General features: G+C 47.9%; 2 protein-coding genes across 2 annotated transcripts; one reads left to right on the top strand and one right to left on the bottom strand.

Annotated features, from left to right (window-relative positions):
- Positions 1–5,205: 5,205 nt before the first annotated feature.
- LOC124663764 (protein argonaute 4A-like) lies at positions 5,206–12,625 on the top strand. The gene is made up of 25 exons (XM_047201429.1): positions 5,206–5,422; positions 5,479–5,626; positions 6,700–6,770; positions 7,706–7,950; positions 8,044–8,246; positions 8,329–8,562; positions 8,678–8,811; positions 8,919–9,016; positions 9,116–9,213; positions 9,289–9,442; positions 9,530–9,646; positions 9,762–9,869; positions 9,959–10,021; positions 10,118–10,231; positions 10,309–10,471; positions 10,554–10,669; positions 10,774–10,911; positions 11,041–11,168; positions 11,279–11,344; positions 11,612–11,675; positions 11,746–11,866; positions 11,992–12,065; positions 12,145–12,239; positions 12,347–12,378; positions 12,456–12,625. The coding sequence occupies exons 1-25, from the start codon at positions 5,206–5,208 to the stop codon at positions 12,623–12,625; spliced, it is 3,171 nt and encodes a 1,056-aa protein (XP_047057385.1).
- A 791-nt stretch (positions 12,626–13,416) lies between these two features.
- LOC124661864 (pentatricopeptide repeat-containing protein At2g37320-like) lies at positions 13,417–16,149 on the bottom strand. The gene is made up of 3 exons (XM_047199755.1): positions 16,088–16,149; positions 15,446–15,585; positions 13,417–15,334 (listed from the first exon to the last, which is right to left on the bottom strand). The coding sequence occupies exon 3, from the start codon at positions 15,314–15,316 to the stop codon at positions 13,580–13,582; it is 1,737 nt and encodes a 578-aa protein (XP_047055711.1). The 5' UTR covers positions 15,317–15,334; positions 15,446–15,585; positions 16,088–16,149; the 3' UTR covers positions 13,417–13,579.
- Positions 16,150–22,377: the final 6,228 nt, after the last annotated feature.

Here is a 22,377-nt window from a genome sequence, read left to right as displayed (position 1 = left end):
TAGTTGCCGTACTATCAAGAGGGCTCTCGAGTGAGTAACTCGATCGTATCCTTCGGAGAGCTCAAACCTTTGCATCCTTGCATCATCCTTCTTGGTTGTTATTTGGATCTTATCCATATGGTGTTTTAGAGCTTGTGCTTATTCTCATGACAAGCTCTAGTTCATCGAAAACGGATTCCGCATGAATCACTTGTTGCGTTTTCGATATTGGAGTTTTTCTCGGTTTCTCGTATTGAGAGGTTTCACTCTAAAATACATAGAAAAACCTACCCCAATTGTTCTTAAGCTTTTCACTCTTTGTGGGGTAGCTCTTGTTATCTTCTTTACAACAAAATTGGTTTCACTTAAATCCGAGTTTCCTAACTCAAGTTGTTGCATTTTCCATATTGGAGGTTTTACCGGTTTGCTTTTTATAGATAGGTAAAACCTTTATCCATTTGTTTCTATCCTACCTTACTGGACTATGATGGTTCCCTGCATGATCTTGTATAGCTTGTTACTAGCTTCGAAACGAGCCCAAGATCATCAAAATCGGAGTCCGGATGCAAAAGTTCTTAAGGTTTTCGTATCGGGTGTTTGGGCAAAAACTGGGGGCCGGAACTGCCGCCGGAAACACCCCGGCACTGCCGCCGGGCCGGCACTGCCGGTGGAAAAAGGCCAGCACTGCCGGCCACCCGGCACTGCCGGTGGAACAAGGCCGGCACTACCGGCCTGTCGCGATTTTGGCCCCAACGGGCGGAAATCCGAGACCCCTTTTAAGGCCTTCTTCCTCCTCTTTCTCCCCACTTCTTCTTCCTCCTTTTGCTCTCCACCATTGTTGACCTTGAGAGCTTGCCTCATCCCTCTACTCCTCCAATGATTCTTGAATCCATTTGAGGGAAAAGGAAGAGGAGATCTAGATCTACATTTCCACCAATCAAATCCATCTCTTTGTGAGTGGAACTCTCTAGATCTTGATCTTGGTGTTCTTTGTGAATTCCTTTGTTCTTCCTCTCTTATTCCCCCAATAGATTCTGTAGCTTTGTTGGAATTTAGGAGAGAAGGACTTGAGCATCTTTGTGGTGTTCTTGCCATTGCATTTGGTGCATCGGTTTGAGTTCTCCACGGTGATTCGTGGAGGTGAAAGCAAGAAAGTTGTTACTCTTGGGTTCTTGGAACCCTAGAGCAGATTCTACGCCTTTGTGGCGATTTGTTGGGAGCCTCCAATTAAGTTGTGGATGTGTGCCCCAATCTTTGTGTAAGGCCCGGTTTCCGCCTCGAAGGAAATCCCTTAGTGGAACCGTGATCTAGGCCTTTGTGGCGAGGGTCACCGGAGATTTAGGTGAGGCGCCTTCGTGGCGTTCGGTGTGTGGTGTGAGTACCGCATCTTGGGGTGAGGCCTTTGTGGCGTTGGTGTGCATCGAGCAACCACACCTCAAGGTGAGCCTCTTGTGGCGTTCGGGAGCACTAAGCCACCGCACCTCTCCAACGGAGATTAGCACTCGCAAGAGTGTGAACTTCGGGATAAATCTTCGTCTCCCGCGTGCCTCGGTTATCTCTATACCCGAGCTCTTTACTTATGCACTTTACCTTGTGATAGCCATCGTGCTTGAAGTTATATATATCTTGCTATCACATACTTGCTTGTATTGCTTAGCATAAGTTGTTGGTGCACATAGGTGAACCATAGTATATAGGCTTTGGGCTTGACAAAGTAAACGCTAGTTTTATTCCGCATTTGTTAAGCCCATCTCGTAAAAGTTTTAAATCGCCTATTCACCCCCCCCCCTCTAGGCGACATCCGTGTCCTTTCAGTTATGCTTGATATGCTTCTTCCATTTGCCATGCCTTTCTATCGTGCTTGAGAACTTGAGAACTATTTGGCTATCGTATTGTGTATAAGACATATTATTTCTATTCCCCAGTTATCCATGTGCTCAAGACTAATGGGGAGCTATATATTAGACTATGGTGATATATATCCTATCATGCTCTTTATACTTGTCATTTATATATGTGTATTGCATTGCTTTGTTATATGTTGTTATGCTTATCATAAGCAAGTGCTAAATGAAAATGTTTGTTGATAATACCTTGTGCACTAGTTGCTTGTATATAAAGAGCCTTGATCCTAGGTTGTATGTAGTTGAGTTCAATCTCTTATCACTTGTTTCATACATCTTGGGGAGTTTCAACGATATCTCATTGTCACATGCTTTTATCATATATACTCCATACGTTGTAGCAAATCTGTGTGTTGTCATCAAACACCAAAAAGAGGCAGATTGAAAGGACATTTCTTCTCCTAATGGTTTTGATGTTTATTGACAACACTTGGATACTAACCGTTTGCTCTAGTTGTGCCAAAATTTCTAGAGTTCGAGCAAACGGAGTGGTGGTTCCCCCGGTTTCTAGAAGCAAAAAGGAAGAGAAGACTTGCAGTTTAGTTTCGGTTTGAGCTAGGCTTTTCGGTTTATTTAGAGGGGATACCGATAGGTTGTTGCAGTGGTTGCTGAGCTTATACACATCCAAGAATCCACCACATATTCATCTAGTTAGAGTCACCGGTTCTTCCATGATTTAGATGATGTTTTGCTGATCTTTTTGGGCCAGGTTTGTACTGGCCGGAGTGGTCCGGTCGCCAGCCGGAAGGTCCGGCCCAGCCGGAGCGGTCCGGGGCACAGTCCGGCTACGCGCAAATGGCACACTGGTTTGGTGCCGGCCCGGGTTTGGCCACTGGCCGGACCAGTCCGGCCGGCCAGAGTGGTCCGACCGGACCCGGCCAGTCCGGCTGGGTGGGACTGAGGTTCCTCCCCTCCAACGGCCATATTTGGTCAACCATCTATAAATTGGACCCTTCTTCTACCTTGGGACTGTGACGACCTACACCTTTTCTCCACCATTATTACGCCTCGTAAATTCATCTAGATCTCCTTGCTCCTCCACCCAAACACCGTGATTCTTTGAGGAGTGAAGGAGAAGCCCTAGATCTACAATCCTACCAAACCGATTTGTGACCACCGCTTAATTTCTTCGTGTTTCCTTTGTGGATCTTTGTGAGGTCGTCCTAGAACTAGTTCTTTGTGTAAAGCTCCATGGGCGCATTTGGGAGCCTCCAATTTGGTTGTGGATGTGTGCCCCAAGCTTCGTGTAAAGGTGCCGGTTGCGACCTCAAGGAAACCGCTTAGTGGAGTGTGAGCTAGGCTTTTGTGACGTTGCTCACCAAAGAATAGGGTGAGCCTTCGTGGTGTTGGTTGGCCTTCGTGGTGTTGGTTGGCCTTCGTGGCACCACACCCCTCTAAACGTAGACGTACTTCCCTTTACAAGGAAGGAACTACGGGAATCATATCCTCGTGTCTCTGTGTGCTCCACCTCGGTTACCTCTATCCTCTTACCTCACCTTACTACTTGTATCTTGTATTGTGTATTGTTACTTGTATCTTGTCATATAGGTAAATTCACATAGTTGCATATCTAGAGAATTTACCTTTGTGTCAAGCCTAAAATGAAAAAGAATTAAAATTTGAGATAACACCTATTCACCCCCTCTAGGTGTCATACGATCCTTTCAGCCGCTCGTACTCCGACATCCGCGCAGCCTACGCGGCTTCCTCGTTGTCTTGCTCCCTCTTCACCTCCGGCTTTGGAACGAGGAGGGCGCCACCAGCGCGCCTATCCTGCTGCCGCGCTGGTTCGCGGATGTTGACGTTGCTGCCGCCGCGCCTCCGAGTCGCGGGCGGCATCGCATACTCCGGCTCTTCCTTCACCTCACGCTTTGGCACGCTGTACGACATGGGGCGGTGCAAGGAAGGCATCAATCGCGACGGCCGCAACAAAGAGTTCGAGGAGGATGAGTACGTCCTGCTCGGTTGCTAGCATGTTGCGGCCGAATGAGATGGTGGCGGGGCAGCTGGCATCTCTAACCTTGCGGCGCCCCTATGGATTCCATTGACGACGTTCGGGAGGGTGCGCCCGGGAACACCCCAGAAACGGATGCGCCCCTCCTTGTTCCACGTATTCCTCCGGCCAACGAGGTCGTCGGTGCTGTTCATGTCGGCATCGTACTGCGCCTGGAAGAAGTCCGCCCACCAGTCGTCGTTGCTAGTGGGGGCCCAGGTGGGATCGGCGCGCTCCTCGGCGGTGAGGCAAGCGCGCTGGGCGCGGATGGCCGCAATAAGCACCGGCACGGATGGCCACGCGGCCATGCACGACGTGATGCTTCACCGCATCGTCTGGGAAAGCTGGGCGCCATTAACGTCGCTTGACCAGAGGTAGACGACGGGGTTTTAGACTTTCGTGTCACTAGACCCCCTCTTGGTCCTTCTTCATCCGGTGAGTGGGACAGGTGCTAGCCCCCCTAGGACATATTCCCATCAACGGCGGCGGTATCCTAGGCATCTCCACATGAGGAACAGGTCCATTCATTAGTAAAGGATTACCACGTCCGATGGTATCTGAGGCAGCTCACTAAAGCGGGAACCACTGTTGTGCCGCTGACAGGATGACCCCACACTTGAAATCCTACGTGGGGTGAGGCTTCGGCGCACTCGTCTAATGCCCTAGAATGTACAGATGTACACTTGAATTTTTAGTTTGAAATATTCTACATTTCAAAATATATCAAAGATGCATTTCAAAATACATGAAGCATCCAAGAGCCAAAACATCACTCCTAAACTAAGAAACTTGCTTGGCTTCTCCGCACGTGAGTTACTAGCTAGTGTTAGAGCATCTCCAGCGGCTCGACACAAATAGATCGACGTGGTTCGTTTGTATCGCGCGAACACACGGAGATCAAAACCCGAGACAGCGGCCCGATGCAAACGAATGGACCTATCCGCAACGATCCATATGTAACTCAAATTTGGTAAGCAAATGCATCGGCACGCATGCAACGGGGACCATGCGTCTCCGCGTTTTGTCGCCTCGTGCCTTCCTCGGAGGCGGGTCAGCAGCCGTTTTGCTTCGTCTCCTGCACTTTACTCAGCGTGCACCATCAATAACGTGCTTCGACTTCTGGTGTCGCGCTAGGACTGTCTGTCGGCATATGGTCTCCTGCACCGCTATCAATGGCATGTGCTTGGAGTCCAGCGCCGACATTGAAAGCGGCCGCACGCCTGTCCTTTTTAAGGGCAGCGGCTTCGCCTTGCTGCCGCCCACCACAACGTGCCCCACCATTGGCACCTTTTGTTTCCCATAGCACAAGCAGCACCCTTCATGACGACCATGGGCAAGGGAACGTGGCCATGGAGGAAGCCCAAGCACGACCACAAGGCAGGGTCATTGTCGGGGAAACAGAAGCCACGCAACCGTATGCTCATCGGTATGGATGTGGCGCGGGATCTCTACAACAACATGACCATCCGTGAGGGTGGGACGAAGTCCACCTCCCCGATGGCTGACACCTCAAATTTCGGAGGGTGCCCATACCGCAGGTGCCGCAGTACGGTCGGGACCAACGCTAGGTGATCGCTCGATAGCGAGACCTTCTGCCTACAGATATCCTCACGGCCCAGCCTACAGCGTCAACTCGTCGGCGTGGGACACATTCGGTAAACTCAAGTGGATTCCTTGGCGATGTCGAGTACGACTACTGCCTTCCCCTGGCGCTGGACGTGAAGATGGAGGGTGAGGAGGAGGCGATGAGGTCTATGGCGACGAGGTCCCGACCGTGGAGGAATGGGATGACACAGACGAGTTAATTGGCCATCTCGAACCGTGGAAGAGCTCTCCATCATGCCATGCGGGGTGGACGAGGAGGTGATCATACCATGAAGGCCTCCGAGGCGCGAGCGTTGTTGCCTCGCGTGCAGCCCCGTTATGCAACTTCCCATAGGAATGGCCAAGGAAGAGGCCATCAGGATCGACCTGGAGTCCTCGCATGCACCACCCTCCCACGCCACGACCGCCGTAGTAGCAGTGGCCCGTGCCTACCCTAGTCGTACCCCTCCGCGGGCATACCCTCTGGTGGCACTGGCACCCAACTAGCCGTGGGAGGTCCGGTGATCGTGGAGCTCCTCCAGGGTGACAACAACAAGAAGTAGAGTTGGCTAGGGTTTTAGCCCATTTTAGATTCAATGTATTTCCCCCCTTTTTAATTATGTGAATTAAGTTTTCTATCAATAAAATTTATCAAAAGAAATATTTGCCTCGGGCTGCTGGGCTACTCCGACCCAAACGGAGAAGAAAGACGAAGCGATTGATTTGTGTCCGCGGCTTGACGCAACCAAAACAAATATTTTTGGGATTGACGCAACCAAAACAAACATTTTTGGGTCGGGTCGCTGAGATGCTCTTACCACTTTGTTTTTGTGGCAAGGAGCTAAGGCTACCGCCTTACTCATCCGTCCCATGAAACATGTCGAATATTTGTCTAAGTTTAGATGCATGTAGACATGATTTAGTGTCTAAGTACATCTAAATTTTAATAAATCTTTGACGTCCAAATTTTGATAAATCTTCCACATTTAATAAGACGGAGGAGCAATATGAATCTATGATCGATCGTCCAATTTTTTTTGTGAGAGTCCAAAAGAAATCTTAACTATGACAGAGGAGAGGATTCAACGGGACAGGTGTAATAATGAATACTGTAACATCACAGAACCACTGTGCTTTGACGGGTGCTTTGACGGGTCCACCTGGCGGCGACTGCCTTCGCAAGCGCTGCGGCAGCGTCCCCTTCCGTTCACTCTCCAGTCTCTTTATCTGCGCTCATAGATGGATCGAGGATGACACGCGGGACCTTGCTGTTTCGGACCCACAAGCCAGCGAGACAAGCTCACTCGCTGGTTAGTCAGTCGGTCCACACTGGGGAAGACAAAGAGGGGGTTTTTGCTCGGAGTCTGCCAATAAATAAGAGGTAGAGGGAATGGGGGTTTTTGCACTGAGGTGCTGTGAAGCTTGCTAGCCAGAGCCAGGCGAAGAGACGAGGGTTTTCATCTCCCGCTCCAGGAGGAGAGGGGAAGCGGCCGGGTAATCTTCTCCAAAGGATTCCTGATCGCACTGCAGCGATCCACGCAGGCCAGGTGACGACGAGCTCGATCGATCCCCTCCCTGCAGTTTTCTTCTTGGATTTCTACTGTATCTCTTCTTTAATCTTCGCGTGCTTCCGAGCTAGTACTAGTTTCCGAAGTTGTTTTACCGTGCATTTCTCTTCGTTTTTCTCCAAACGAGGACAGATCCGTAGCACGGTAGTCTCTACATCGGCGGTTTTTGAGGTTTTTGCCTGCAGCGAACTCAATCGATACTGCATTAGTTCTTCTTCCTGACGGATCTGTCTCTCAAAGTTAGATTCACGCATCACGCATTCAACTTGTCAAAGGGTCTGCTGCTCTTACGTTTGATTCTTGGATTCGTATGCACGAGGGTTTCCACTGTTCATCTCGAAAAGAAAATGAGGGTTTTCACTTTTCACTGTAGTATGGTGGCGCTGTACTAGTTATTCGTTTAATTGTTTCCTGATTATTATTGGTTCCCCGGTCTTCTTTTTGGTTGATCTACAATCAGCTGGACTTGTGACTGAACCCCAGATTCCATTTTGTGAGGGAAAATACCATGTAGTATAAGAATTTTTCCATGCGACATAAACTGCATTCTGTTTTATTAATTTGTACAGCACACAAGTAGTGGCTGCACTTGATAAAAGAATGGAACAATGCCTGGTTAATTCCGTACCGAATATATACTTGTTGATCAAATTAGTTTGCTGTGTTCTTCTTTGTAGATGGAGTCTCAAAGTGGCAAGGAGATCCCAGCAAGCCACCGGCGTCTGACGGTGGCAAGGGCGATCCCAGCAAGTCACCAGTGTCTGACGGTGGCAAGGGTGGTTCCAGTATGACGGCCAAGCCTCAGAGGCTTCCCATCAAAAGGCCAACCCAGCATGCAACAAAAGGGAGGCCCGTAATGCTACTCACGAACCATTTCAAAGTCTCTCTCACCAGAACAGATCAGATACTCTACCACTATGATGTACCCACGGCAACCCCATATCTCACCCTATGTTTACTTTTGATGCCTACTTTTTGACAATTTGTTTTGAAATTTTCGTCATGTTGAGCACAGGTGACTCTGAAGTACGATGATGGCGAACTCGGAGAAGGCGTGCGCAGAAAGGTGATGAAGCAGCTGTACGAGACCTATGCCTCACATCTCGCGCACAAAGTATTCGCCTATGATGGCGAGAAGGGTCTCTTTACCGTTGGGCCTCTCCCATTTAAGAACAATGTGTTTGACGTAGTTCTGTGCGACGACGCTTCATCGGGAAAGTATGAAGTTGAGCTGTTCGAATCCATTGAGCTAATCGATCTATTGCTGTTTTTGGGACTTGTCTTGATGATAAACCTGCAGGACTGGAACGAGCCGTAGCCCCGGAGGAGATGGCAGTCCAGGACCAAGTGACAAGAAGAGAATGAAACGAGCAGTGTATCCCAAAAGATTCAAGGTGGAGATAGCCTCCACCTCTGCGGCAAGGATTCCGATGAGTGCCATTGCCCAGGTTCTGCGTGGTGGTCAGGAATCTGAGAACTCGCAGGAAGCTATACGGGTTCTTGACATCATACTGAGGCAGCATTCTGCAAGACAGTATGTTGGTTAACTTTTCGAACTACCTCCCGATCTTTTACCAAATGCATTTGATGACACTTGTCCTTAGGTTTTTATACCCAGCCTGCTTCAATGCTGTTTTTGTCTTATACAGGGGTTGTCTCTTAGTCCGAGAGTCTTTTTTCCGTAGCGAATTTGGCTCCATAGACGTGGGTAGTGGCGTGATCGGTTGTCGGGGTTTCCATTCTAGCTTTCGACCCACTCAAAATGGGCTTTCGCTCAACTTTGGTATGTTTTAAACCTAGAATCCTAATTTCATGAGATTATTGGTAAATTAGTTTGTTACAAGTTGATGGTTCATACTTTATGAATGATTGATTGTTCCATTTGTGTAGATTTATCCACAACGATGGTAGTGAGACATGGTCCTGTGATTGATTTTCTGCTCTTCAACCAGAATATTAAGGACTGTAAAAGAATTGATTGGGGCAAAGTAAGTCAAAATCTAGTGACTTCATAAACTTTATAGCCCTCAGAGAATCTATGATTAGATTACATTATTTGGATGTTCTAACCCTGGACATAATATTAGGCCAAGCGTGCACTGAACAATCTATGGATCAAAACCACTCACAGGAAAGCGGAATTTAAGATTGTTGGATTATCTGAAAAAAGATGCTATGAACAGAAGTAAGACCTTACTCTTGAATCGTGATGTGTGACCTCAGGTGCTCTTGTTTAAGAAAAAAACATTCTTTGCTGTAGGTTCTCACGAAAGCAAGGAGAGGGCAACGGTACTGTGGAGGTAACTGTTTATGATTACTACATGGACCGTTGGTCTATCAAGCCGGATAACTCTGCTGATCTTCCATGTCTTATTGTGGGGGAGCCAGATCGTCCAACATACCTCCCGCTGGAGGTCAGTGCCTCTCACTGTTATTGTTCTAAATCTTTTTTGCGGTATAAATCTTTGTGTTTATGGTGCTCATTTCATGTTTGCAACCAGCTTTGCCATCTGCTGCCACTACAAAGGTACAAAAAGTCTCTCTCCACGCTGCAAAGGTCAAAACTGGTTGAGGGATCCAGGCAGAAGCCGCGTGACAGGATGTCGACTTTGTCTCGTGTAAGTTCCAAACTCTGATACCCTGAATTCAGCTCAACTGCAGTAGATATGATCACAAGGTCTAAAGAATATTGAAAAGACCAGAAGTCTAAATTTTCTTGACCATTCATGCTAGGCGTTGCGTGACAATAATTATGATACCGAGCCAATGCTGAGGGAATGCGGCATTTCGATATCTCGAGATCCTATGAAGGTTGAGGGTAGAGTCCTTCAGGCACCACAGGTTGGTAGAGTCTTCACTGGACGATTTTATATTGCATGCCGTGCAGGCCCTTTGTTGCAATACATCTGACTGAATCTCTTAATGTGCAGTTAAGCGTTGCACATGGTAGAGAACTTTATACACCGAATGGGAGGTGGAATTTCAATAATGACGTGAGTAACTGAGCATAAATCTTGATTGCGCTCCACACCTATGCACCGTAGACTCTTGACTGTCGATACGATAACATTCTTGTTTCTGCTCCCCAGAGGTTCATTCGGCCAATTAAAGTGACGACCTGGGGAGTTGTTAATTTTTCTGCACGGTGCAATGTTAGTGATCTTATCAGGCGCCTTATGGAATCTGCTCACAAGAAGGGAATTGTAAGTTTACCGCACCACCAAATCTTTGGATTTTTTGAAAAAAAATTCTGGCATCGTTCAACCAGTTTGTATTGCAGCAAATAGACAATTGTGGTGCTATTATTGAGGAGGGGGGTGATATGAGACGGGAGCGTCCAGCAAAAAGGGTTGAGGCTATGTTTAAGCAGATACAAGACATATCCAATCAAAAACCAGCATTTCTCCTGTGTCTTCTTCCTGAGAAGAACTGTGACATCTATGGTTTGCTCTTCTACCTCAGCTTTGCAAATAAGCTTTTTATTATTCCTTTATCTAGCATAAAAACCTTAATTGTACTTACCAGGACCATGGAAGCGTGAATGCCTTGCTGAACATGGTATCTTCACCCAATGCTTGGTTCCTCCTGCTAATATCAAAGATCAGTACCTCACAAATGTACTGTTAAAGATAAATGCCAAGGTTTGCATTGTGATCTACATTGCCATCTTAAATGTGTGGCATAACTTGGCTTGTTAGTTGAAAACCTAAATGTTTCGTTCTTTTCCTTCCCATTTGCCAATCAGCTTGGCGGGTTGAATTCACAGCTTAAAAGTGAAATAAACAAAGGCATTCCTCTGGTGTCAACGATTTCAACCATTATCTTCGGTATGGATGTTTCTCATGGTTCACCTGGACGATCTGACGTACCGTCGGTTGCTGCAGTAAGTAACATATTTTGCCCATGTTTCCAGTTTTCTGGAGTAAGAAACTCAGGTGCCAGCTGATGGTCCTGGACAATTTTCATATTAAAATTTTACTGACGCACCTGACTGTTTTTGGTTGTTACCTAGGTGGTTAGTTCCTTGGAGTGGCCAAACATCTCAAAATACAGAGCTTCTGTATGCACTCAGGCACCCAGACTGGAAACGATTGATAACTTGTTTAAACAAGTTGGAGACAACGATCAGGGCCTCATTAAGTGAGATGCTTCTTTTGGCTTTGACTTAAGTTCAATTTTACATTTAAGAATATACTGCCTCCTAATCATATGCCTTCCTTTTGTTGCTCACTGAGATTTTAATGTTGCAGAGCTTCACTACTCGAATTCTACAAGTCCAGTAGAGGGAAGAAACCAGAACAAATTATCATTTTCAGGTTGGTAGTCGTCCTGAGATTATTGTGCACAATGCCAATTGTTAGTGGTCTTTGCTTCTCAGCAGCATAGTTGTTCTGAAGAAATTGGTGGATTAATTGTGTTGTCTCTTTATAGTGCTAAGAGTTGCACAATGCCAAACGTCAGGGCACTTATGCCCTTTGTTTATAGTGCTAGATCGACTACAAACTGACTAATACCTGGTGTTGTCTCCAAGTTTACTTTGACACCCTGACTCTGCCTGAGAATTCTGTTTGTCTTGATTCTAGGGATGGAGTAGGTGAGAGCCAGTTTGATGACGTGCTGAACACTGAGCTAGCTGATATCATTGAGGTAAAACATATACGATATCCAATTTCTCTTGAGCCAGTTCTGACTCGTAATATCTTTCTGATTGATGCAGGCATGCAAATTTCTTGATGACAAATGGTTACCCAAGTTCACGGTGATAGTTGCACAGAAGAATCACCACACAAGATTTTTCCCGCACAATGACAATGGGCGTAATCCTAATGTCCAGCCTGGTAACCTACATCTTTCATATTTTTTCCATCTCTTAATTATTTACAATCCTATGAATCAAACAAGCTCATTTCCTATGTTTATGCACATACTTTCTTTCATATATTCTTGTTACGCCCTTATGTAGGCACTGTTGTAGATGACGGAATCTGCCATCCCAGTAACTATGATTTCTACATGTGTGCTCATTATGGGATGATTGTATGTTCTCTCTACCTTGAGTTGTGATGGGAATTTACTTGTTTATTTGAATCTAAGCCATTTGACTTGTGAGCTCCAGGGGACTACAAGGCCAACACACTACCAGGTGCTCCATGATGAGATAGGCTTCTCTCCTGATGAGCTGCAGGAGCTCGTGCATTCCCTCTCCTACGTGTATGTGCACTGAAGCAGTTGCAAAATATGCAGTTCTTACCTTGATTCTTGTGACCATCGTTGCATTCTTCAGCTCTGACACTTCAATGCTTGTGAACTCGTTTCAGGTATCAGAGGAGCACCACAGCAATCTCAGTAGGTAAGCAAGATTTTCCACTACTTGATTTCACAAGATATGACAGCAGGGCGTTGCTGATCACCTGATTTTTCCCTCAGTTGCTCCCATCTACTACGCACACCTTGCAGCGGCGCAGGTGGCAAAGTTCACCAGGCTGGATGACATGTCAGAGACATCGTCGAGCCATGCTACCCAGGCTGCACCTGCCCTGGTGCCAGAGCTACCTCGTCTGCATGACAAAGTAGCGTCATCGATGTTCTTCTGCTAAAGCTGGAAGTTTTCTCATCATTCGTTGGAAGTGACTGTAACTTCCGAATCAAATGCTACATAAAACCGGTAGTGGTGTCCATGTCAAAGCCTGAACTATGCTTTTGGACTTGGCTGCTCGTTTGATGGATGTTATTCAACGAACAATCTTTGATTGCGATCATGGTGTTTCTAGCGAAGTTCCTCACCAATAATAATTTGGACTTTTGATAATCTATTTGGTACTAGGAATGTGCATCTTTCTACTAGGTGACAACATATTATGTTAGTCTTAAGTTTATATAAATGTTGTCAGCACTTAGTCGAACGATACAGGTTTAGTGAAAACAAGATATATACCTCCTCCGTCCAGAAACTCAAGGCATGTTTGACTTCTCACAGCATTACAGTTCTCAATGCACATTTTTATTATAATTTTCGCTTGTAATATGCCACAATATAAGAATATTTAACAAATTAGTATGTACAATTGATACTTGTATACATTAATATGTCCAATCGATACCTGTATACATTAATGATCAAAGTGTAACACATTGACTTTATGTGCAATATAATTACACACAAAGATAGAATAGAAATACTTCAAACATAATTATGTGTAATATATCTTATATGATTATAGTTCATTTGTGCTTACTTTACTACAACTGGCAAGTCCAAATATTTGCAGGGAATTAGAAGTAAAACATAATGCAAGTTTACCAATCATTTATTATTTCTTCAAATACAAACCACTCAAACCATTATCCATAAGAATGCAATTAAGTAAGAATTATCAGAGAGTTACAATTGAAAAGGTCCAAATATCATTAAGAACGGAAGAAAGGGTACACTGATCATCAAAGCGCTGAGAGGCACGAAATCAGATGAATCATATCTCAGACCTCTATTTTTGCTATAAAATTGACCTCTATCTTCATATACAGTTAGGCGATCTATGATCTACCAATATTTATTCAGTGCTAAAACTTACATTGAAATGTTGAGGGTCATCAAACTCAAGACCATCTATCAGCACATCGTACTTGTATACCATATGAGACCGCAGGCAGTCAAGAACAGCCAGCACATCGTTTACTTGGTGGTTCTTTGATCTGTTCTCTGCTGTGAAACTATAAACCTTACTACCAATTTCTATCCAACTGCAACCGGTGTTCGTCTTTAGTCCTTTCTCCTTCATCATCTTCCTCACTCTGGCCACATCACTCCAGCAATCAATGCTGGCGTATAAATTTGCTAGCTGTATATGAGTTGCAGCACACCCTGGCTCCAGCTTAAGGCGGTGCTCTGCAGCATGGATGCCAATCGGAATGTTTCCATGCATCCTACAGGCAGCCAGCAGAGAACCCCATATGACTGCATTGGGGGACATGGACATGGCATGTATCAAATTCCATGCTTCATCAAGCAATCCTGCCCGGCCGAGGAGGTCTACCATACATGAGTAGTGATCTAGCTCTGGTTTTATTCCAAGTTGGATCATCGCCTTGAAACAGAGGCGGCCTTCTTCTACAAGGCATGCATGCCGGCACGATGACAGGATGCCAAGGAAAGAGATTACGTCTGGCACTATGTGCTCCGCCTCCATATCTTTTAGCAAGCTTAGGCAACGGTCAGCAAGGCCATACTGTGAATATCCAAAGATCATGGAATTCCAAGAAACCAGGTCCTTGCAAGCAATCCTCTGAAATATGGATTGGGCCTCATCTATACTCCCACACTTTGCATACATTGATATGAGTGCATTCGAGACATGCACACACAAATCAAAACCCATTCTCAGTTCTAAACCATGAACACTTCTACCAAGTGCCAGAAGTGCGTGGTTAGTGCACACACTGAAGATAGTGGCAAATGTGATGTCATTAGGCCTGCATGCTGACTGCCTCATCAACTGAAATACCTGGAGGCATGGCTCGATCTGATTATCCTGGGCATAACCAGAAATGAGTGCTGTCCACGACACAGTATTTTTAACTGGCATGCTCTGAAAAATATGGTAAGCATTCTCCAATTGACAACACCTTGCATATAAGCTGATCAGAGAGGTACCAGAAAAGACAGACAAGTCACAGCCAACTTTCATCAGTAGGGCATGGAGCTGAGCACCTCCCCTAATGGATTGCTTAACAGCATAAAAACTCACGGCAGATGTTAAAATAGATACATCCGCACTTATTCCTCTCCTATGCAACTCCACAAGTAGCATAAACTTGTTTCCCTTTGAGTGTTTATTCATGAAAGGGCAAGCGGAGATATCGTGGGAGTCAATGGTATTGGGTAAAATTTGCGCTGGATTACTGCTTGAGTTAACAAACTGTAATTTTCCATTCTTCAAACCATGATTTTCTGATTGAACTCCCAAGATGTCATGCATACAGTCGCTGATAATGCGGTGATGGGACGGACCTTCCTCTTTGCCATCATATCCCTTGCCTGGCACGAGATGCAAAACTCTCAGTGCATCGCAGGTGTCGCGACCCCCTTGCTTTTTTGATCTCTTGCGTGGTAAGTGCGTGCCGAAATTTTCCATAAATAGACGGACCAATGAAAATGATGGTAAATGGTTGCTGAAACGGTACCAGAGGAGATGGCTGTGTTTGTGCATGACTGAAGCTGTCCATGGGTAAACCCACCGGCAGACGGCAGAAGTTGTGTGAGGCCTGCCTTTGAAAATGCCTAGCAGCATGAACAGCTAAATCTGCACCTGCAGATGGGAAACAGATGTCTTTAGTTAGTTATGTTATCATGATGGAAGATTTACGCATTGGTCTCAGCTATATGCACATTATACGCAGACTGTGTGTGCATTACTGACCCTGCAGCGTCTCCTCCAGCATGTTTGCATACGACCATCAACTTCAGCGGATTCCGATTGCAGGCCAAGCTTGGATGTGAATGATTTAACTGTGCCCGCAGCCAGTGGCGGAGCTACGAAGAAAATTATGGGCGGGCCAGCTAGAAAAAAAGCATAGAAAATTTGTTTTCAAACATACCACTTTACTAAACATAAGTGCATTGGTTACAGATCAGCTGATACGTACATATATACTATTAGTGCAAACAAAACAAGGTACCAAAAGATGCTACTAAGGAGCTAGACCAGAGATGTTCAGGCATACATACTTATACTACAAGTCAGCTTTCCAATCTTTTTGCCACTAAAATCTGCAATGATTTCTTCGTAGCTGTATGTCTTCAAAATTTCACCCTCTATGTTGACTAACAGATTGTTGGCAAGATAATCATCCTCCATTTTATTGCGCAGCCTCGTTTTAATGATTACAGTGGTTACAGGCTTGACCTTTGGGCCATTTTGATCAGAGCAAAATCGCTGGTTACAGAATACAGAGAACAACATTTTGGCCATTTGGGGAAAAGTACTAGTACATTGAAATTGAGGGGTGGACCTTGATTCAATACAATACGACTATACAAGGTTACAGGCTTGACTCCATACCTGGTCGCGGTGACGGGTCTGGCTGCTGGACCTCCGGCGCCGGCGGTCCGGCCAGCACCGTGTGTGTGCAGCGTGCGGCTGGGCCGTCCCTGGCTGCGGGAACAGGCGAAGAGGTCCGGCGCTGCTGCTGCTGTGCTGCCTAGCTCCGCCTCCCCTCCTCCCCCCGGTTTCCCCTTCCGATTTCCCCAACCTAGCTCCGCTCAGGCGCCTCCATTGTTTCGTTCGTGGTCGAGTGAGTCATCGAGGCAGTTGGGCTGGACAATTGGGCAACCGAAGTGGATGCATTCGCTCAAACACATACCAATTGGGCAACCGAAGTGGAGCCTGAATCGCCCACGGCTCGCTCCGCCCCGCCGGACGCTGCGTCTTCGCACTCCGGTCTCCTCCGAACGCCGAGGACCCAGGCCGCCGGCGTTGAGGTAAGATTAGGTCTGCGCAGTGGAAGACGCGTCGTGGTTGCCGGCGCCGGAGCCGCTCCGGTTTTACTGCTCGTGGTAGGGTTCAGAGCAGAGGAGGGCGCGCTCTGTTGCCGGGCTGCGCTGCTGCTTTGGGCTTCGTTGGTTGTTGGGTCTCGAGTCAGGCCTATTGATTTCGTGCGCCTTGGCTTGTGTGGGTGTCGGCCCGATAACTTGTCATATCCGGCGTATGCCGGCGATTTACACAAAAATAAACCTTTGTGTGAAAAAACGCACGAAATGATCCTCCAGCTAAAGTATTTTATGCCTCTAACCTTTTTGTGTGGCGACTTTGCGAAGGGCGTCACATCTATCTATATGGCGTCCGTGGGAATGGTGCCACACATTGGCGGCTGGCAGGCTCGAGTTGTCACGTATAATAAAATTTGTGGCGTTCTTGCGAAGGGAGCCACACAGAAGGCGTGGCGACCTTGCAAAGAGAACCACACAAAAAAATAAAAAACGTAAAATAGTTTGGTTAGAGAGTCATTCTGTGCAATTGTTGCTCAAAAAGTTATTTTTGTATAAATCGTCGGCGTATGTGCTGCGTGTTGGCCCGATAAAATGTGCTGGGCTGCTTGTTGTTGGGCTTAGTGTGAGGCCATGTTGGGTGTACCTGCTGAAAAAGTAAGGCAGAGAGTTGATTTGGGTATGGTGTCGATGAAGTAATACCTCGAAGGACAGTGCTAGGAATTTCCGGGATTTGATTTTCCAGCGCCGGTCCTCGTGGTGACACATATCCTTTTTGCTGCCAGTGGTAAAAAAAATACCCTTTTTGCTTCAATATAGCAAAAAATGGTTCATCCACGAAGTAAAAGAAATAGGCTGAACTCGTCGGACAGATCACCGGAGACTCGCCGGAGACCTCACCGGAGAGCGTGTCACAAAAAATTGTGCTATTGTAGCAAAAATGGATATCGTCGGAGACATCGACGAGGAACTCACCGGAGACCTCGCCGGAGACCCAGTAGCAAACATATTTTGCAATTGTAGCAAACCGTAAAAATATTGTAGCAAAAAATATTCATATGTTGCAAATCCTCGGAGAGATCAACTGAGACGTCACCTGCAGCCGGCATGAGCGTCGTTGTCGTTGCCTAATCGACGGTGCCTCGAGAGGGATCCTCACGAGGGGGATAAGAAGTAGGGGTCATAGAGCGGAGAGTCCTCGGGACGGTGGTACGCGATTTACCCAGCTTCGGAACACCTGCTCGAAGATAGGGTCTACTGCTGCTTGTCTGGAATTATATGGGCGCTTTCGCGTTGTTACAATGAGTTGTGGTTGTGCCTCTAGGGCTCCCGGGATCCGGCTTATAAAGGCGCACGGATCTAGGGTTTGCATGGAGAGTCCTAGCCGGAATACAAGTTGCCTAACTACGGTACAATGTCTTGCCGTGTACATCAAGGATCCGCCTTCCATCTATGTCGTGCAAGATCCGGATACCTTATGGGCCTCCACAGATCCGGCCTCCTTCGTAGGTCGGCTGGGATCCGGCTCCTCGCTCCTGGGCTGGACTTCATCCTTCAGGATCTACAGCAACTAGGCCACCCGATGGGCCACATGCCACATCACCATCTGTGGGCCACCTGGGCTTGCTGGATCGAGGCCACGCCGTTGATATACCCATAAAGTATGCCCACAACACCTCACTTGATCATTGTTGCTTCGTGAAGACTCTCAATTGCTCCCCCATACACCATGATGGGATAGCTCCATTGATGAACATCTTCACATGTCCATTATCACCAAATGGACGACAAGCTTCAAGCATGTGATCCACTTGAGATGCTCATCTTGAACTTGCCCAACTCAACCTTGATGATGAACACCATTTGCCGTCATCCTCTCATGGGCTATATGAGATCTCACTTTTGATGCATGCCCATGGAAAGATACCTAACCCGCATAGACAACACAAGGGCACATATATGATGGGTTAGTTCATTAAGCATAATTGACAAGGCTTACCATATCACGTGACTTCACGTGGCACATTCTTCATGCTTCATGTGTTGACCAAACTTGAATCTATTCTTCACTCTTTGTATTGGTCAACCTTGTATCTTCTCATGCTCTATCATACTATCTTGAGGTGTATAAAGAAGTCTTTATTTGTTTGCATGCTCTAAATCTTAGTCAACTATAGCTCAACTCATGAGCCTATCATGACACCGACTTAGAGCCATAACTTGAATTCTTCACTCGGAATCAAGCTCTCAAGATCTTGATCATTCATTGCTTATCACATAAGCTAGAGCATGGCTAATATTGAGTTCCGCATAAGAACTCTATCTTCATTTCTTCTTCTTGATCATATCACATATATATCTTCAAATCGATGATCTTGATGCCAATACACAAGGTATATCTTTATCTTCATGGCATCCATACTTGAATCCAACACATGGACTGCAAGTAGTACCTATGGAATATTCCTTCATATAAACTCAATGAAAACATTAGTCCATAGGGGTTGTCATTAATTACCAAAACCACACATAGGGGAAATGTACCCTTACACTAGTGGAATTGCTTGTCGGGTTGAGCCTATCTTGGATAGAGCGTCAGTCGCCTCGTTGTTTGCGTGGGGCACATGGTGGAACTCGCAACCGTCGAAGAAGCCGACGAGCTGCTGGACGTGGAAACGGTATGATGCCATGTTGGCATCCTTCGCGTCCCATTCGCTTGAAGCCTGCTGTATAACCAAGTCAGAGTCGCCGAAGCATAGAATGTGACGTACGCCAATCTCCTTGGCCAGCTCGAGCCCATGGATGAGAGCTTCATACTACGCCACATTGTTGGATGCGGTGAAGTGGATCTGCAGGACATAGTCCAGCCGGACCCCCTTTGGAGAGGTGATGACGATGTCGGCTCCCAAGCCGAAGCGCATCTTGGAGCCGTCGAAGTGCAGCTTCCAGTGCGTGGAGTCAGGCACAGGTGGCAGATACTGCATCTCAGCCTAGTCGACGAAGAAGTCGGCTAGGATCTGCGATTTGATGGCAGTCCTTGGCGTGTACAGGATGGAGTGAGCTGCCAGCTCTAGGGCCCACTTGGCAACCCGACCATTGGTGACCTTGCTGCCGATGATTTCCGCAAGGGGAGCGGTACACACCACCTTGATGGGATGATCTTGGAAGTAGTGCTTAAGCTTCTTGGCCACCATGTACACCCCATATGTGAGCTTTTGGTAGTGGGGGTAGTTTTGCTTGGACTGGGAGAGCACCTCGCTGAGGTAGTAGACTGGGTGCTGGACCGCCTGCTCTTTGCCCTCTTTCTTGCGTTCCACCACCAGGACAACACTAACCACTCGGTTGGTGGCTGCGATGTACATTAGTATGGGCTCTTTCGCAGCCGGTGATGCTAGGATTGGTGCGGTTGCCAGCACACGCTTCAAGTCACGGAAGGCTTCATCCGCCTGCGGCGACCAGATGAATTTGTTCGACTTCTTGAGCAATTGGTATAGGGGCAGTGCCTTCTCCCCCAGCCGGCTGACGAAGCGGCTCAAGAGGCCAGACAACCGGTGAACTTCTGGACGTCCTTGAGGCACTGCGGCAGTTCCATCTTCTCTAGGGCACTGATCTTCTCCGGGTGGCTTCAATCCCTCGCTGAGAGACGAGGTAGCCAAGGAGCTGGCCGGCTGGCACGCCGAAAGTGCACTTGGTCGGGTTGAGCTTCATCCGGAATCTTCGCAGATTGGTGAAGGTCTCTCTCAGATCATCAAGGAGGGTACGCTTCTCCTTGGTCTTTACAACGACATCATCCACGTATGCGTGAACGTTTCTGCCGATTTGCTCTTATAAGAATTTTTGCATGCACCTTTGGTAGGTGGCACATGCATTTTTTAAGCCGAATGACATAGTCGTGTAGCAATAAGCCCCGTAAGGGGTAATGAATGAAGTCTTTATTTGATCAGCCGGATTCAAAGGAATCTGGGGGTAGCCTGAATAGGCATCTAGGAAATACAACAATTCACAGCTGGCAGTAGAATCTATGACTTGATCTATGCGCGGCAGGGGGAAGGGGTCCTTTGGGCACGCCTTATTCAGGCTGGTGTAGTCGACACACATGCGCTAGGAGCCATTCTTCTAAAAAACCAGGACTAGGTTTGCCAACCAGTCCGGGTGCAACACTTCCATGATGAAGCCGGCTGCGACGAGTCGGGCGATTTCTTCACCGATGGCCTTCCTTCTGTCTTCAGCGAAGCGGCGAAGGGGTTGCTTCACTGGTTTGGCTTCTGGCCTGACGTGGAGATGGTGCTCAGCCAACTCCCTCGGCACACCCGACATGTCTCGAGGAGACCATGCAAAGATGTCCCGATTCACACAGACAAAGCTGGTGAGCTCGCTTTCCTATTTGATGTCCAAGCCGACACCGACGGTGAAAAACTTGTCCGGTTGCGCCGGGTCCATCAGGATCTTCTTCGTGTCGTTCGCCGGTTGGAAGTGGGTCGTCCCAGTCGGGTTGCCTAGAGCCGGCATGTCCATCTGCGCGGCCTTGGCCATGTCGACAGTGTCGTGGATGAGCTGCTTCTCAGCAGCAATGACCAGCGTCTGGGCCATCTTGGAGCTCTGCGTGGCGCACTCCATGGAGTGGCGATAGTCGCCGGCGATGGTGATGACCCCTTTCGGGCCCGGCAGCTTCATCTTGAGGTACCCATAGTGGGGCACTGCCATGAACTTGGTCAGAGTCGGCCGGCCCAGGAGCGCGTGGTAGGGACTGACCAAGTCCACCACCTCGAACTCGACCATCTCGGTGCGGAAGTGGTCCGGCTTGTCGAACATGATTTCCAGCGTGATCCAACCGATCGGCTGGCAGGAGTGTCCCGACACGATGCCGTGGAAGACGGTGGGGGTGGGGCGCAGCTCGCGCTCCACACAGCCCAGCTTAGAGGATGTTGATATTGCTGCCGCCATCGATAAGCACGCGCGAAAATCGCACGCTGCGCCGACTGGTGCCGATGGTTGGGTCGAGGACCATGACGTAGCTTTCGGGCCTTGGCAGGATAGCCGGCGTGTCTCGTCGATCAATAGTGATGGCTTGCTCTGACCAGTTGAGGTACCGGGGGACCGGTGGCATGACCGCGTTCACCTCAAGGGAACGGTGCTGCTGGCTCGTCCTGTCCTCCGGCTCTGTGGTGAAGATGATATACGTGGCGTCCTCCGGCAGGTACCGCCCGTGGTGAACTTGGTTCACCTCATGCTTCTCGGGGTTAGCGTTCTCTACGCCGGCTTGTCCACCCGGCCCGCCGGCTGGTGGAGGAGGCAGCGGCTCGCCGCTGTTCAACCGTTTGGTGAAGTTGCAATAGCGGGTGGTGTGGTTGGCAGACTTCGCACCGCTGTGGTACTTGCACGACGTATCGAGCATCTGCTCAAAAGTGAACTTTGGCTTCCAGGGCCGGTCTTGTTTCTGGCAGCGGCTTTCGCCATCCGCCACGTGATCGGAGACAGCTGCCTTGTGCGCGGTGCCGTAACGGCGGTCCGGCTGGTTGTTGTTCCTCTTGCCGCGGTAGTTTTCGCGGTGGCTCCCGTGGGAGGTTCCTTCGGCCGGCTTGTTCTCAGTCGGCTTGTGGTGGTCGCGCCTTGGCGCAGCGGGCGAGCCGTCAGCCGGCATCTTGCCGGCTTCCTCGGCCAACGCGTACTTGTCCATTATAGCCATTAGGGCCGCCATGGTCTTGGGCTCGCTGCGGCGCAGCTTGTGCCACAACATCATGTTGGGCCGGCAGCCGGCCATGAAGAAGCTGATGGCCTGGTGATGTCTACGCACGCTTCTATTCCTGTAGACAGTATTGGGCCTCCAAGAGCAGAGGTTTGTAGAACAGCAGCAAGTTTCCCTTA

This window comes from Lolium rigidum, chromosome 6, assembly GCF_022539505.1.
Source record: "Lolium rigidum isolate FL_2022 chromosome 6, APGP_CSIRO_Lrig_0.1, whole genome shotgun sequence".
In the NCBI taxonomy this organism is placed as follows: Eukaryota; Viridiplantae; Streptophyta; class Magnoliopsida; order Poales; family Poaceae; genus Lolium; species Lolium rigidum.
This window is presented reverse-complemented; position numbering and strand designations above follow the sequence as displayed.

What these genes read in the sequence shown, in the direction of transcription:
- LOC124663764 (XM_047201429.1), top strand. Translation starts at nt 5,206, where the DNA reads ATGGGCAAGGGAACGTGGCCATGGAGGAAGCCCAAGCACGACCACAAG. An exon ending in CGAGACAAGCTCACTCGCTG is followed by an intron (nt 6,771 to 7,705) that starts GTTAGTCAGTCG and finishes TCTTCTTTGTAG; the next exon opens with ATGGAGTCTCAAAGTGGCAA. An exon ending in AAAGAATTGATTGGGGCAAA is followed by an intron (nt 9,017 to 9,115) that starts GTAAGTCAAAAT and finishes ACATAATATTAG; the next exon opens with GCCAAGCGTGCACTGAACAA.
- LOC124661864 (XM_047199755.1), bottom strand. Translation starts at nt 15,316, where the DNA reads ATGCTGCTAGGCATTTTCAAAGGCAGGCCTCACACAACTTCTGCCGTC.